Raw genomic sequence first — 13010 nt, 5'->3', positions numbered from 1 at the left:
TTCGCCTACCCAACTCTATACTCGGTCCTTGATGTCCTTGAACTTTGGATGGACTCTGGCGGAGGTTCGTTTCCGTTTCCGCTACTTAGCCTAGGAACATATCTCACACCACAATTGTACATAAATCACTCGTGCGAAGGAAAGCTCCTTCGTATCCTTGACTAGTTGGTTCCTTTGTTTTCTTCGTCGTTCCCCGTAGCTATGCGTACATAGGGCGCTCGTCATTGTCATCGTTAACCCACCTCACGCTAGCATCCTGGTTATATTTGAGGAATGCTGGCTCAGCCACGACGTTATGCCAAAGCTCCAGAAACTTTTACATAAGCTTAGTATCCTTAAGGATGTCCTTCTGAAGGGGTGGAAAGACCATGTAGAGCTTTGGATGGTCTGATACGTACCTTGGAAGCTCAAAATCTACGACCCTTCCGAGGCACATGGCATGACATAGAGTGATAAACTCCTCTTTCTGGTCCTTGAATTTTCTGTCTATTAGCTGACTGATCTTGCTCATTGTAGCGCTGGAGAGAAATGGTAGGAGCTATGGCGTACGCACCCGGGACACTCGTGAGCACAAGTAAGCGAGGATACGAGCCCATATGCTTTGCCACCGATACTTCATCCCTAGTTTGACGGTGCATGAAGATTTCAGACAAGGTTGATCTGGAGGATTCTTTGTCTAGACAGTTAGTGAAAACCATATGGAGGCGGCGATGCGGGAAGAACTCGCCTAGGAATCAGATTTGAGTGTTCGCTAAGAGATCAACTGGTGGAGCAAAACTAGGGTAGGATGGGCCCTTCTGTGCCTGTTGGTAGTGCTAGTGAAAAAGCCTTTGAGTGGAAAAGGAATTTAAAGACCACTTTGGACGATGGCTCTCTTGTAGTACCTACATACCCTTCTTAAGTCCGATATGTGAGTGACGAGGTCTGAAAGCGAGAAATACCCTGAAGCCGAGTCACGGGTGGCGAGTGGAGGTACCTTGTGCTAACGGTAGTAATTTGTCCTTAACAGAGATCCAAACAAGACTTTAAGGGAAACGGTTTCAGAGGGAAGGAACTCCAAGTCTCGCTAGGCTCGGATAGCATACCACGAATCTACTGATTCGATGTTTAATGGAGTGTGTTTTACCATATTTCGGACCGAAGTCGAGCTCGAGGATGTCAAAGAGCCGCTCAGATATTCTAGTTCTGTTTTGAAAGCTCTCAACGTGTCCATTCTTCGGTCAAAAGTTTGCCTAGAACTTGTCCCGCACTTCTCCCCAAACTCACTCACCAAACCTCAAGGACCATATATCCTCAAACTATCCCCTATGCCATGCCAACCCGCTCCCTACTTGTGGCCTATATTCCTTTCTGTTGTACGTGACTTTGGTTCACGTGACTTTGCGTTAGGATGAATGTGGGCCTTGACTCACAACTGTTTCCTGTTTAGGGCTAGCGCTCTTTTGTCCTCTATATATTTACGTCTGAGCTCTCTCGAAATCTAGAGACCTTACATTACACCTCAATCTACCTAGTTTGGCTCTCACCACCTAATTGACTGCTCGAACCTCCCTATGCTTCAGCTCCATCAGCTCCATCAAGGCTCCTTGCGATACCTTCTGCTTCTCTTTAGCCTGAATCTCTAGTGAACTGATATGCTCAGGAGGATGAAGAAACCCCTTTAGTTAGCATGAGTTACGTTGGTAGTAAGTGCCACTACGTCCGCTCCAACTTCAGCTGATGAGCGTATAGTGAAGTTCTGTAATCAAAGCAGGGCGACAATGGTCGTAGTATCTTCGTGAGACAGAAGATTACCTTTAGCGCGCTTACGCTTGCGCTCCTGAATCGGTAAGATTCTCAGGAGTTATCGCAACTGCCTAATTTTCTTCAGATTGGGATCCTGGGGTGAAGTCAGATTAATCACAGGATGATGCCTTGGATGTCTGTGCCTTTCTAGGTGCCCATTTAGGGCGTACATCCTTGTGGTTATCACGAGATTTGCAAGATCGCATCTTTGAAATCCTGGTCCGAAATTGTCAAAGCCTTTGTGGGACCCGGTTGCGCTAATCCTTTGAGATTGGCTGGAATGGTCGGCGAGTGTTTTTGAAACTGGTTCCTCTCCGGCCAATGCTAGGTAGAAGAGAAAAGAACAATTCGGACGCCTTCCAGTGTGAAATTCCTAACAGTGAAAGCGCGATGGCCACTAGCTATATGGGAGACGTTCACAGTTTTTTCGTATCTATCCTCATTCATCTGCATCTCCAAGGTAAGGTTCCAAGAGTACGTAATATACATAATGGCTGCAAGAGTAGGAAATTTCCCTTGTTAAATGCTTTGGAGACTGTTTTTGGTGAAGATGTTTCAATTAGGAAATGCTGCAATAGTATCCTTCAGAATCTTGGTGTTGTAGCCATGTTCAGGGCCATCGCTGATGGAGAGGATATATGGAAAGCTCGGAAAATCTTTGAGCAGAATGCCGATTGCTGGAAGGATGATATCTAGGGTTCTGATCGGATTGACCTTTGATTGGTCCCGGACGTTTCAGACTATTTCTATCCAGATCATGTGACTGCTAGCCTACCCCTGTCTAGCGTTTCGCTTGCTCGGGCCCTTCAAACGTCACCTCTTCGTTCCACCCACTCCTCGATCTGCCCCCTATCAGACTTTCACTATGAAGGTACTGCAAACTATATGGTCTCTCCTAGGTTTCCCTTGCTCGGATGATCAAAACATGTCAGCAGCTTACCAGTTGAAACATGTGATGTACTTGACAGGGTGAGAACGTACCCTCCCCGTAATGATGGAAATAGCTTCTCATTGACCATAGCCAACATAATGTTATACCCGAACCTTCCTTAGTTTCAAATATTACACATGTTGCTCTCGCTTTCATGCGACCTGAGGTCTTCAACCTAGCTCAGCCATCTTCGTGGCCGCTGTTCACTTCTGTTGACGCTGTGCGTTCAAGATTTGCTAATGGTACATACATCTTAGTCGCTATCGGCGGCTGGGGTGATACTGCTGGCTTCTCTCAAGCGGCAAAGACGGATGAGAGCCGAATATTGTTTGCAAGGAACATTAAGACTATGATTGATGAAACAGGAGCTGATGGTGAGCCTTGCCCAATACCTGTCTGAAAAGTTTCTCATTGGCACAGGTGTTGACATAGACTGGGAGTATCCTGGGTAAGCATCTGTCATATTGCTCCTGGTGCTTTCTTCTAATTAAGAGCTAATATCATGTGCAGTGGAAATGGGGAAGATTACAAAGATGTCCCAAACGCTGACAAGGCTTGGGAAATTGAGGCGTACCCAAAACTTCTCTTCGAGATTCGCAATGCAATTGGAGCCACTAAGATTATATCGGCCGCGGTACCCGGTCTTCCTCGAGATATGATTGCTTTCACCAAGAACACGGTACCTGAGCTCAACAAGTATATCGATTTCTTCAACATCATGACATACGATTTGATGAATCGAAGAGATAATGTTACGAAACACCACACAGGTGTGAATCTGTCACTTGAGGCCATCGATGCATACATTGAGCGAGGGGTTCCACCGGCGAAGGCCAACCTAGGCTTCGCCTTCTATGTAAAGTGGTTCAAGACTGACCCCAATACGCCGTGTAATGTTGAGCCTATTGGTTGCAATACCGAACTCCTAGAAGATCCGCTCACAGGTGCTGATCTTGGGAAAGCTGGCGCTTTCTCCTGGCATGACAGGGTGCCTCCTGAGCTTTCTGAATCCTTTAAGTTGGCCCTAGCCAATGGTGCTTATGACCATATAAATGGGGGTCACTATTTTTGGGATCCGACAGAACACATATGGTGGACCTGGGACACTCCAGAAGCTATAAGGAAGAAAATTCCCTCTATTGTCGCCAAAAAGAACCTCGGCGGTGTGTTCGCATGGGGACTCGGAGAAGACGCTGAGGATTGGGATCATCTCAAAGCGCTCTTGGAAGGTTCCCAAGAACTGTCAAAAAGTTATTCTGAAGGGTCAACAGAGTTTCAGGAGAGGAACGAGTTGTAATATCACAGTGTTGGGCTACTACATCATAGCCCCCATAACGTTACGCTCAACACAGCAGCTTCTACTTTCCCATTGAAGTTTAAAAGATACCACTTTCACAAGCCCTCTAGCCGGAACGGATCAACCACCCTCTCCGCTAGCGATCGTAGCATAAAGCCCTATTTCTATATTTACTCCTAGTTATTCGAATTCGCTCATGGAGTCGGTCACACCATGTTAAATTGCTGAAGCTCGGCCTCGACTCGACCGTAAGCACATGTACCTTTCTATTTACATTTCTAGCTAGTACAGTTATAGCTCTTTGAATCCTCGATCTGTGCGTGTCTTGTTTCCATCTATTTCGCTAATATTTTTTACCAGAGCTCTCTGGCTGTCCTCGCCTAATGCGTCTTTTGCGGCTTGAGGATGGCCGCGAATTCAGCCTCGTTGAATCCATAGGGAATAATATTCCGCGACATGTTGTTCTTTCGATATTGGAGAGCGAATAACGAGTTCACCTTCAAAGATATAGGGAAAAGTACAAACAAGGGCAACGCTGGCTATTCTAAGATCTGAATTCGCGCGAAGTAAGCTGCTAGGGACTACCTCCAATACTTTTAGGTGAAGACATACAACGCTTAAGGAATAACATGTTGTACCTAAGCTTCACACATGTGTGAGAAAACACGTCGAAATTCGGAAGATTCAAACCAGTAGTAGAGTCACCTTCCAACGGAATCATCAGGGTAGAGTTATTAAGCTTCCTGTAGGCGCCCGCGAGAATTTAGCTGATACAGTAGAATTGCCGTCGTCCGCTGCCTAAACCGTCAAATATGTGGCCTGAAATCTAATTCTATAGGCTCAAATTTATTACTGTTGTATGGCGTATTCCGTGCGTCAGATGTACCCATATATAGTTCCCGTGTATCGCCTAACCAAATACAGTACTAGATTAGATCCCCTAGCGCCTCAAGCCCACACTCGTTATGGAATCTCTTCTAAGTTGATCCCCTCAAAGTCCCTATCCGTCCTTCCGTAGGGCTCATCTGGCTGAATATCCTCCCAGACTTCAGTATCAATTTACCCATTACTAACCATCAATTGAATTCGTTCCTCATCTACAGATTCTTTATCTCCATCTCCTTCTGTTTCTACAAATTGATTCAACGCCCGAACCCGTACCGTCTTAGCCATAGTAGCCTTTTTCTCAATCCCAGCGCAGGTGTTTCTCAACTCTGGGGATGGTCGCGAAGTCTGAGCCAATGCGATCATTTCTTCCATTGAGTCCCAGGTGTAGGACGACCGGCCAGTCCATACTATCCAAATAACATGAAGAATAGCGAGCGCGACATGAGCGAGAAGAACACTAATGGCGAGGTAATCTGTAGTATTTGAAGGTTTCACGTGACCCGAGTCAAGGCGAATGTGGGTCTATGACTAACCTCAATTTTCTAGTTATGGAGGACTAGAGCCTATCTAATTAGGACTAGCGCTGTTTTATCCCCCATATAATCACCAGGGAGCTCTCTCTCGCTGCTCAGACCAGACCAGACTTTACGCTTCCGCTCATTCTACACAGTTTTGGTTCTCGCTACCTAATTGACCACTCGCAATTCCATATGCCCTCTATCCATTTGCTCTCTGATTAAACATGTGATAAACCGCGCTCCATTATGCAGCAGAGAATCACCAAATTGAGATCTTCATGCTACTCCTGCTAGCCACCGCATACAAACTATCGTTCCATTTTAGGGAGATTATTCTCCTTCTCCTCCTCTTTTTGAAGGCCTGCCAGAAACAGCAGGGAGCGGAGGACAAAGAACCGCTACAGAATTCTCGCGTATTATGTCATCGAGAAGAAGCAAGATGGAGCCGCGCTTTAAGGACATTATATCGCAAGGTTAGAGCTGATTGATGGTGGAGGGCATGGAGTAGTCAAATAAGTGGCGAGAACCAAACTAGGTAGATTGAGCTGAGGTGTAAGGTTGAGAGAGAGCTTAGAGGTAAATATATGGTAGCTAAAAGAGTGCTAGTCCTAAACAGGAAAGGGTGAGAGGTGAAGGACCCACATTCACCCTGACTAGGGTCACGTGAACTAGTTTTACGTGCGACACATTATTTAGGCTTGAAGGCCATTGTATGTTTTGTAGTTATATATATAGTAGGGTTCGTCAAGGTACTTAGTAGAGAGAAAGAAGCCGCTTCAGCAAAGATCTTTATGTTAATACATCTCTACGATATTCTATCCAAAGCTGCGCAGTGCACATGTTCGAGCAACAAATAAGGCCGGACCTATCCGAGCTCAGGCAAGGCTAAGTCAGTGTGGGCCATGGGTGAGGGTGTCTGAATCATTGATCTGGCACTCTTACCTACGATGGAGTATAACACAGGGACAACGAGAATGTGATGTTGTACAATTAGTTTGAGCGATTTCCTAGCTGCTTGCCTGACGGCTTGATCTGCTTCCGGAGCGATATCGATGGGTCGCCGTAACCTTGAATCAGCAACGCGTGGCTTGGTATCGATGACTGCTGGAGCGGTCGACCAGCAGCCACCGTTTGATCTTTACTTCACTCTTACAAAAAGTGGAAAATAGCCTTATTTAAACTCAGATGTTCCTAGGACTTAAGCAGAAGAAATTGCGCTTGAGTAAAAGAGATAAGAGCTAGGCGAGTGCTATTGCGCGTATGCTCTCAAAGCCATGATTGGAACGAATCCCTCAAGAAAAGCTTAAGGGGTGCGGACCCACCCCAGGCTCTAAAGTGGAATGGACGGTGAGTTATATTAAGTTTGAGTTGACAGTTAGCAGAGAATATACGTCTGAAAGCGCTTCCTGTAATACGAACCGCGAATGGTGGGCATATCTAAGGAATCATCCCTCGATTGTGACTATGTGCTTCTGTAGTACCACTATCTTCCTTATCTGTCTTTCTGCTTCATATGCTCCATGTTTCCGATACTAAAACGATCAATTATTCTAGGGCTACCACCAGATCCTCGATCGCTGCACCTTACTATCGCGTATTCATGTTCTTTGCTCTACCCATGTCATCATTCAGCTCAACACCCAGAGGGGGCCTCAAGATATGATCGAGAAATGCTCAAGACGGCATAGGACACCGATTTCTAGTTAGAGATATGGATTTAATAGATACTAGGGAGAAAGTGAACAATAATGGTAAATGGTCGAACTCTATTCCTAGAGTCTAAGGTCTGAAAATGAACACGGCCTAGCATGTTATTCACATATTTTCGGATCTATGCCTCCCCTGTTCGGAATTTTTGACCACCCTCCCTGATCTATCATCCCTTCATATCAAGTTGTACGGGTTTTGTTCCTGCAAGTGCACCGTTTATTTGTCGAAAGCTCGCCGGTATCCGAACGGATGAACAGTGCGCTCTGCTCGGCTGGTCCTTCGGCAAGAAACCGATCCATCGGGCTAAGATCTTTCTTATATCCATTGGGTCCCAGAGTTAGAACTTGGGTGTGGTATGGGCATGCATGGGGCACTGCCGTCACGATCGAAGTTTGAGAGGATTGATGGGTCTGGTCCCTGCAATCAGGATTAGCAAAGGCTTCAGGAACTAGAGAACGATCAAGACAAACACGTACGTAAAGCTTTCATTTTGAGACATGCTGAATGGCAGAAGAGCTTCTCAAGGTGGGGAAGAAGCTGCTCTATGTGAAGTGCTGACTTGACGAGAGCAAGAAATGGTACAGCTGAACACGGTGCTTGGGGGAAAACTGGCGGAGTTTAAGATGGTACTTGAATGTGCGGGAAGCTTTTGACAGGAGATGCGGCAAGAAGAGCCCATATTTATAAACGCGTGTCGACGAAGCGCAGTGACCACATCAACCAGCTGTCTGAAGAGCAGAGGCTCAACGCGGTATTAGTGTCAGGCTCGCGATCAACTGCGATTGGTCTTGGATCATTCCTGCTATGGGTCGACAGTACCTAACTCCAGACTCTAACCCGAGTATGCTGCCGCAGGACCGGTACAGAAGAAAATTATATGCATAGATGCTCCGAGCGCTTCGATGTCTTCTGCTCATATTGGACTGTCTCCTTTTGTTCAGCTTGGCGGAGGTGATGGATGCAGGGATTCTAACAAGATGGGCTACTAAGGATTGGTGGGTTGTCATTGTCCTCCATGCCGCTGGGTGACTGGGTGTGCTCACTACTCCGTCGGTAGCAAGCATTCAGTTGCAGCTATGCCTTGAACCCAGTTCACTATCCAGTCAAGAACTCCGACGGTTCTCCAATCATCCCAGGTTATTTTAGCAAGTGCCTTAAGGTAGTTAATTCATTCAGCAGAGGATCGGGATCTAGGTCGCAACCTCGCATTATTGACGTTCCATGAGGCGTACTCCGTTAGATTCACTATGAAACGATTCAGGAGGTGAACTGCTCATTGGCCAGTACTCTTTTGTTCGACTTGGCACGGTGGTCAAGGTTTCTCGCTTATGTGCACTTGGAAGAATTCAGGCAACAAAGCAATTTTTATCCAATTTTGTGCCACCACAACGCGGGGTGGATGAATTTGTCGGAAGCTGAATGGCTATTACCCTTTTGTTTGGCTTGGCTGGGGAATATCCCGCAACGACGCCTCATTTTTGGGGGACATTATATCCCCCCCCCGGCCCCGCTCGACAAGCTCTGCGACGTTTTTAAGAAGACATTTATCATATTCGATTCACCAGCTACCCTGGATATACTTATCCTACCCAACGTGTCCCGACCAGAGCTCTGTCACTTTTCAACAATTGTATCAGGCTGAGTCCATTGACAGAATGAATCAGCTACCCAACTATCTTCCTTCGCCCTCCACGGATCGCTGGGAGGAACTGAAACCGATTATCGAGCAGCTCTATCTCAAAGAGAAAAAGAAGCTCGCTGATGTCGTTCGGATTTTAAAGAACGCCCATGGATTCGACGCAGTGTGAGTGGCTCGCGTTCAGGCTGGGTGTCTGAATATACCGTGTTGCTAACCAACGGCGGCTACCAGAGACCATCAATATAAACACCATTTCAAGAAGTGGCAATGGAAGAAAAATATTCCCAAGTCGAAGAAGGACAAAATTGCAGAGCAGCTAGAGAGCCGAGCTCGAGCGGGCAAAGCGGGTACCAGCATTGCTCTCCAGGGGAGAACAGTCGAGCTACATAAGATCAGGAGGCATATGAAGATGAAAGCACGTGCCGAATCCGGAGCCATGGTTCTAAAGAAGCCCTCTGGCATTGAAAGCGTCGTTGCTGGACATGTGTTGCCATTCGCGAATTGCTTGCAAGAGCCATAAAAAGACCTCGATTTGTGTGGATGCTAACAATCGTTGCAGCTTCTTAAAATGGAACATTCCATATGGAGTCATGCGCCGATCACACTCACGACCCTTCGATCATACTTCCCCTCTCGGGTTCTCAGTTCCAACGCCCAGTAGCGACATTTCCGTTGCTACTCCTTCCGCTACTTCCCCGCAAAACGCACCTTCCCCGACCGGATTGTTCCTAAAAGAGAAAGCGGCGATCGATCGTGCCCATCTATTTGCTCAAGGGCAACACGATAAGCTGCTCATGTCTATGAACGGGGAAGAAAGACGGTGAATGATTCTCCATCCTGACTATACGGCGTGAACTAACTCCTGAATAGAGTAATGCTTGAGTGGTTGTATCAGTACTGGTTCTTTTGCTTCAAGACTGCGAAGAATTGGGGTAAAGGGCCACCAGCTTGGACGGAAAAGCTTCTGGACTTCGCTCGTTACCATCCCCACTCTCGTCGCAGTCTTCCAGGAACTCCTCAAGATCCAATGCCACAATCTGAAGCACAACCAGGAGACTACCCTACGCCAACAAGCTTTTGCCGATGGTTCATACATGTGCGACCCGATTGGCCAGATTACCAAGAAATTCCAGATGAGGAAGTTTCTCGAGATTCGACTGGCCAAGATCCTGATGACGAGTCCACTTGGCTTCCATGGCCGAATGATTGGCAAGAACCGCCTCTTCCCATTCGACTTCGAGACGCACTCGAACACAACGACTTCAGCTCTATCTCTTCGACAATTTTGCCCGTAGCCATACCACAGATTGCAAAAGCTGCTCAAAGATCTCCTGATGAGCTTCTTCTGGAGTCACTCGGCTTCAGTATCATGGCTCGAAATCTGGCGCAGGTTGAATCAATCATACAGCAGCTTCGGCGCAAAAATATTGACTTCACATGGCTTTATCCGCTTCACATGACAACGAGCTACCTGGATGGATATAAAACTTGCTGTGACATCTTTGGAACACTCCTGTCATGGGTGGGTTCGCAGAAGCTTAGTGAAATGTTCGTGAATGAGCTTGGCCACACCGTCTTAGACAATCTGATGATATCAATTCTGAAATCTCACTCTTCGGTAATGCCGGTTGTTGTTGATGACACCTTAAAAGATACCGCACGTTTTGCCGGGGAAGAGATCGATATTTGCGGTCGCTGGGACGCCGATTCTCCTTGTGTTCGTCATCTTCTCACAAAGGGTAACCCTTCGACACCATTCTCTTGGAAACACAAGTTCTGCCACACTTCTATCCAAACGATATGTCACTGCATCATTCAAATGCATCATAAGACACCCAGCCGCCTGATGCGGACTGCGAGTGGACTGTATGGTCGACGCTGTTTTGACTGCGGCATGAAACTACAATTACAACCTCTCCATAGCCTCGTCATGACAGCGTATCATCTCGCAAGTAGTGGTTGTCAAGATGAGGATTTGTTTGGTATGCTTGCGTGTCTTCTGTGCTTTATCTCATGTGGTCTCGATCCTCGAAAGACCGCAAGCGTTTCATTTGCCCTTTTCATGCAGACTATTCCCTCCGAGATAGCGTGCGCCCATGAGGAGCTCACTCCTGCCGAACTTGCGGAGAAGATTTCCACCTATTCTGTTTCTAATTCTTGGAGCGCACAAGTTCAGTCAGGGTGGGCGGTGTTTTGTGGGGTTCTGCGTCTTTGTGAGGATATTCATGTGGAGCCGGAACGCGATGGGGACGACGTAACCATGGAGGATTATCAAGACTCTAGTCGCCATATCATTGGAAACCACGACCTAGGCAATGAGCTTTTACATCTGCACCTTAGAAGTCATAACTTAGTGCCCTGTTTCCGTACACGGAAAGATCTTGCCACACTCTGGGCCTCCGTGCAAGCAGAGCTGCTGACATACCGCCGTCTGGATGATAGTATGGACTGGATTTCTCAATATTTCTCTATGGATGAGCTCCGACACCAGCTCGATCAGGGCGAGCCTCTATCAGTCAAATATGCTGAGCAAGACCTGTTGCAACCACACTGTATCTGCGGCAGCTTTAATTGCTACCCCCTGGCAACTTTATCTGATGCCACCGAACCGGACATTGCAAACCTTGATATATGGGAGAGGGCAACCTATGGAGTTATTCTGGATGATTAATGGCAGGAACTCGGTCTTTTGAGAGACATTTTCAACAAAATGCTCTGGCGTCTACTTTATCACTCCGTCAGCCTAGGTACGCGGATAGCTTCGAAAATATCATGAAAAACGTTTCAGAGTTTTTGTGCAAGAAGTGGAATGTATACCTAGAAATGGGCGCTCCTTATTGTTTACTAACTCATGTTCTTCATCAGAATTGTAAGGAAGAAACTCTGTTTTTCCATATAAAGAGGCCCCTTTATACGCTAAGCACAACGGTAATAATGAAAAGGTAATTTCCAAATAACCGATGAATCCCGAGGTACATTGATTTCACACCGATTCAGAGGTTGCAAACACGCGAGGATGTTATCTCCAGTGCGGCTTTTTCCCACTGCTAAATATCTAGGACTATGTCCACTATATATATTACAAATGTGTGGCTGCAGTCAGCTGAATTCTACAGAGTGCATGGGGTGCGCTGAGAAGCCGCTAAAATAATTTAAATTTCGCGCTTCAACGCCACCAGAACTGTCCGTGCTTTTTGGATTTTACTAAAAGAAACTAATCAAGCGAGTTATACAGCCTTGTTAAACAACCATCGCCTAACGTATACGTAGCGTCAGAAGCAATTTTGAACAATTCCACCACACAAGTTGGTACTTTCTGCTGATTAAATTGACGCTTTTGGCAATCCAACAGCCATGGGGCTTTGAGTCATTGTAAATTACTGCAACCGAGCTATACTCTCTAATCAGCATGTCAGCTTTGGCAGACTAACGACCTTAGTAAAGGTGCATTTCTCTATATGGAGGGACAATATATGAAGGAACGGATCATTTGGTATATTCTAAAGCAAGTTCGTTGGAATCTAGATGACTAATGATATTCAATATACTCCAGCTAAGAAAACAACAGCCTTCTCCTTCTAATGGCTCAAAGTCGCAGGGGAAGACCGAAAATGAGGATGTTTAACTCCCAAAACCTGATTCCTGAGCTGTACACATTCATCTATTAACTAGAGAGCTTCGGCTTGCTTTCCCATAGCTTTCCATGTAAAGGAAAGGCTGGCCATTCTGGACAGCGTGTCTGGATGCTCCGGCCCAAGCACCCTCTTGGTTGTCTCCATCACTTGCACCCCTAACTCTTCGGCCTCATTCCACTGGCCTTTGTTCCTGTACGTTGACGCTAAGTTGGCCATGCTGGTCAGAGTGTCTGGATGCTCCGGCCCAAGTACCCTCTTGATCGTCTCCACCACTTGCACCCCCAACTTTTCGGCCTCGTCCCACCAGCCTTTGTTCGCGTACGTCAACGCCAGGTTGGCTTTGCTGGTCAGAGTGTCTGGGTGCTCTAGCCCAAGCACCCTCCTGCGAGCCTCTATCACTTGGACGTCTAGCTCTTCGGCCTCGTCCCACCGGCCTTTGTTCCTGTACGTCGATGCCAGGTTGGCCATGCTGGACAGAGTGTCTGGATGCTCCGGTCCAAGCACCCTCTTGGTTGTCTCCATCACTTGCACCTCCAGCTCTTCGGCCTCGTCCCACCGGCCTTTGTTCCGGTACGTCGACGCCAGGTTGGCTTTGCTGGTCAGCGTG

The 13010-nt window shown here is 46.9% G+C and overlaps 7 protein-coding genes across 7 annotated transcripts in view; 4 read left to right on the top strand and 3 right to left on the bottom strand.

Moving 5' to 3' along the window:
- Positions 1 to 2710: 2710 nt before the first annotated feature.
- On the top strand, positions 2711 to 4013 carry BDR25DRAFT_322266 (glycoside hydrolase; the record flags this gene model as incomplete). Its single annotated transcript, XM_033692024.1, has 5 exons — positions 2711 to 2754; positions 2807 to 3090; positions 3137 to 3164; positions 3227 to 3945; positions 3988 to 4013. The coding sequence occupies 5 exons, from the start codon at positions 2711 to 2713 to the stop codon at positions 4011 to 4013; spliced, it is 1101 nt and encodes a 366-aa protein (XP_033552667.1).
- Positions 4014 to 4393: 380 nt separating this feature from the next.
- On the bottom strand, positions 4394 to 4734 carry BDR25DRAFT_350108 (uncharacterized protein; the record flags this gene model as incomplete). The annotated part of the gene is made up of 2 exons (XM_033694643.1): positions 4394 to 4552; positions 4663 to 4734. 2 exons carry the CDS (start codon positions 4732 to 4734, stop codon positions 4394 to 4396), a joined length of 231 nt encoding a protein of 76 aa, XP_033552666.1.
- A 138-nt stretch (positions 4735 to 4872) lies between these two features.
- On the top strand, positions 4873 to 5641 carry BDR25DRAFT_350107 (uncharacterized protein; the record flags this gene model as incomplete). The annotated part of the gene is made up of 6 exons (XM_033694642.1): positions 4873 to 4975; positions 5032 to 5187; positions 5252 to 5276; positions 5303 to 5369; positions 5407 to 5417; positions 5512 to 5641. The coding sequence occupies 6 exons, from the start codon at positions 4873 to 4875 to the stop codon at positions 5639 to 5641; spliced, it is 492 nt and encodes a 163-aa protein (XP_033552665.1).
- A 56-nt stretch (positions 5642 to 5697) lies between these two features.
- BDR25DRAFT_350106 (uncharacterized protein) lies at positions 5698 to 7107 on the top strand (the record flags this gene model as incomplete). Its single annotated transcript, XM_033694641.1, has 9 exons — positions 5698 to 5892; positions 5928 to 5935; positions 6026 to 6082; positions 6116 to 6129; positions 6267 to 6395; positions 6464 to 6577; positions 6643 to 6766; positions 6802 to 6941; positions 6974 to 7107. The coding sequence occupies 9 exons, from the start codon at positions 5698 to 5700 to the stop codon at positions 7105 to 7107; spliced, it is 915 nt and encodes a 304-aa protein (XP_033552664.1).
- A 210-nt stretch (positions 7108 to 7317) lies between these two features.
- On the bottom strand, positions 7318 to 7578 carry BDR25DRAFT_193907 (uncharacterized protein; the record flags this gene model as incomplete). The annotated part of the gene is made up of 1 exon (XM_033684307.1): positions 7318 to 7578. A coding segment is annotated over one exon (261 nt), but the record flags the coding sequence as incomplete, so codon positions are not given.
- Positions 7579 to 8784: 1206 nt separating this feature from the next.
- BDR25DRAFT_278511 (uncharacterized protein) lies at positions 8785 to 11439 on the top strand (the record flags this gene model as incomplete). The annotated part of the gene is made up of 4 exons (XM_033687684.1): positions 8785 to 8933; positions 9000 to 9254; positions 9430 to 9588; positions 9639 to 11439. 4 exons carry the CDS (start codon positions 8785 to 8787, stop codon positions 11437 to 11439), a joined length of 2364 nt encoding a protein of 787 aa, XP_033552662.1.
- A 997-nt stretch (positions 11440 to 12436) lies between these two features.
- BDR25DRAFT_331555 (kinesin light chain 3) overlaps positions 12437 to 13010 on the bottom strand; it is a gene marked incomplete at its 3' end in the record, with an annotated part of 4526 nt that continues 3952 nt past the window's right edge. The window contains exon 4 of the mRNA XM_033692648.1: positions 12437 to 12998. Coding sequence (XP_033552661.1) covers positions 12437 to 12998 — 562 coding nt within the window. The remainder of the gene's footprint in view (positions 12999 to 13010) is intronic.

This window comes from Lindgomyces ingoldianus, assembly GCF_010093535.1.
Source record: "Lindgomyces ingoldianus strain ATCC 200398 unplaced genomic scaffold BDR25scaffold_4, whole genome shotgun sequence".
NCBI lineage: Eukaryota > Fungi > Ascomycota > Dothideomycetes > Pleosporales > Lindgomycetaceae > Lindgomyces > Lindgomyces ingoldianus.
The sequence above is the reverse complement of the archived record's forward strand: the minus strand, read 5'-3'. Positions and strand labels throughout refer to the sequence as shown.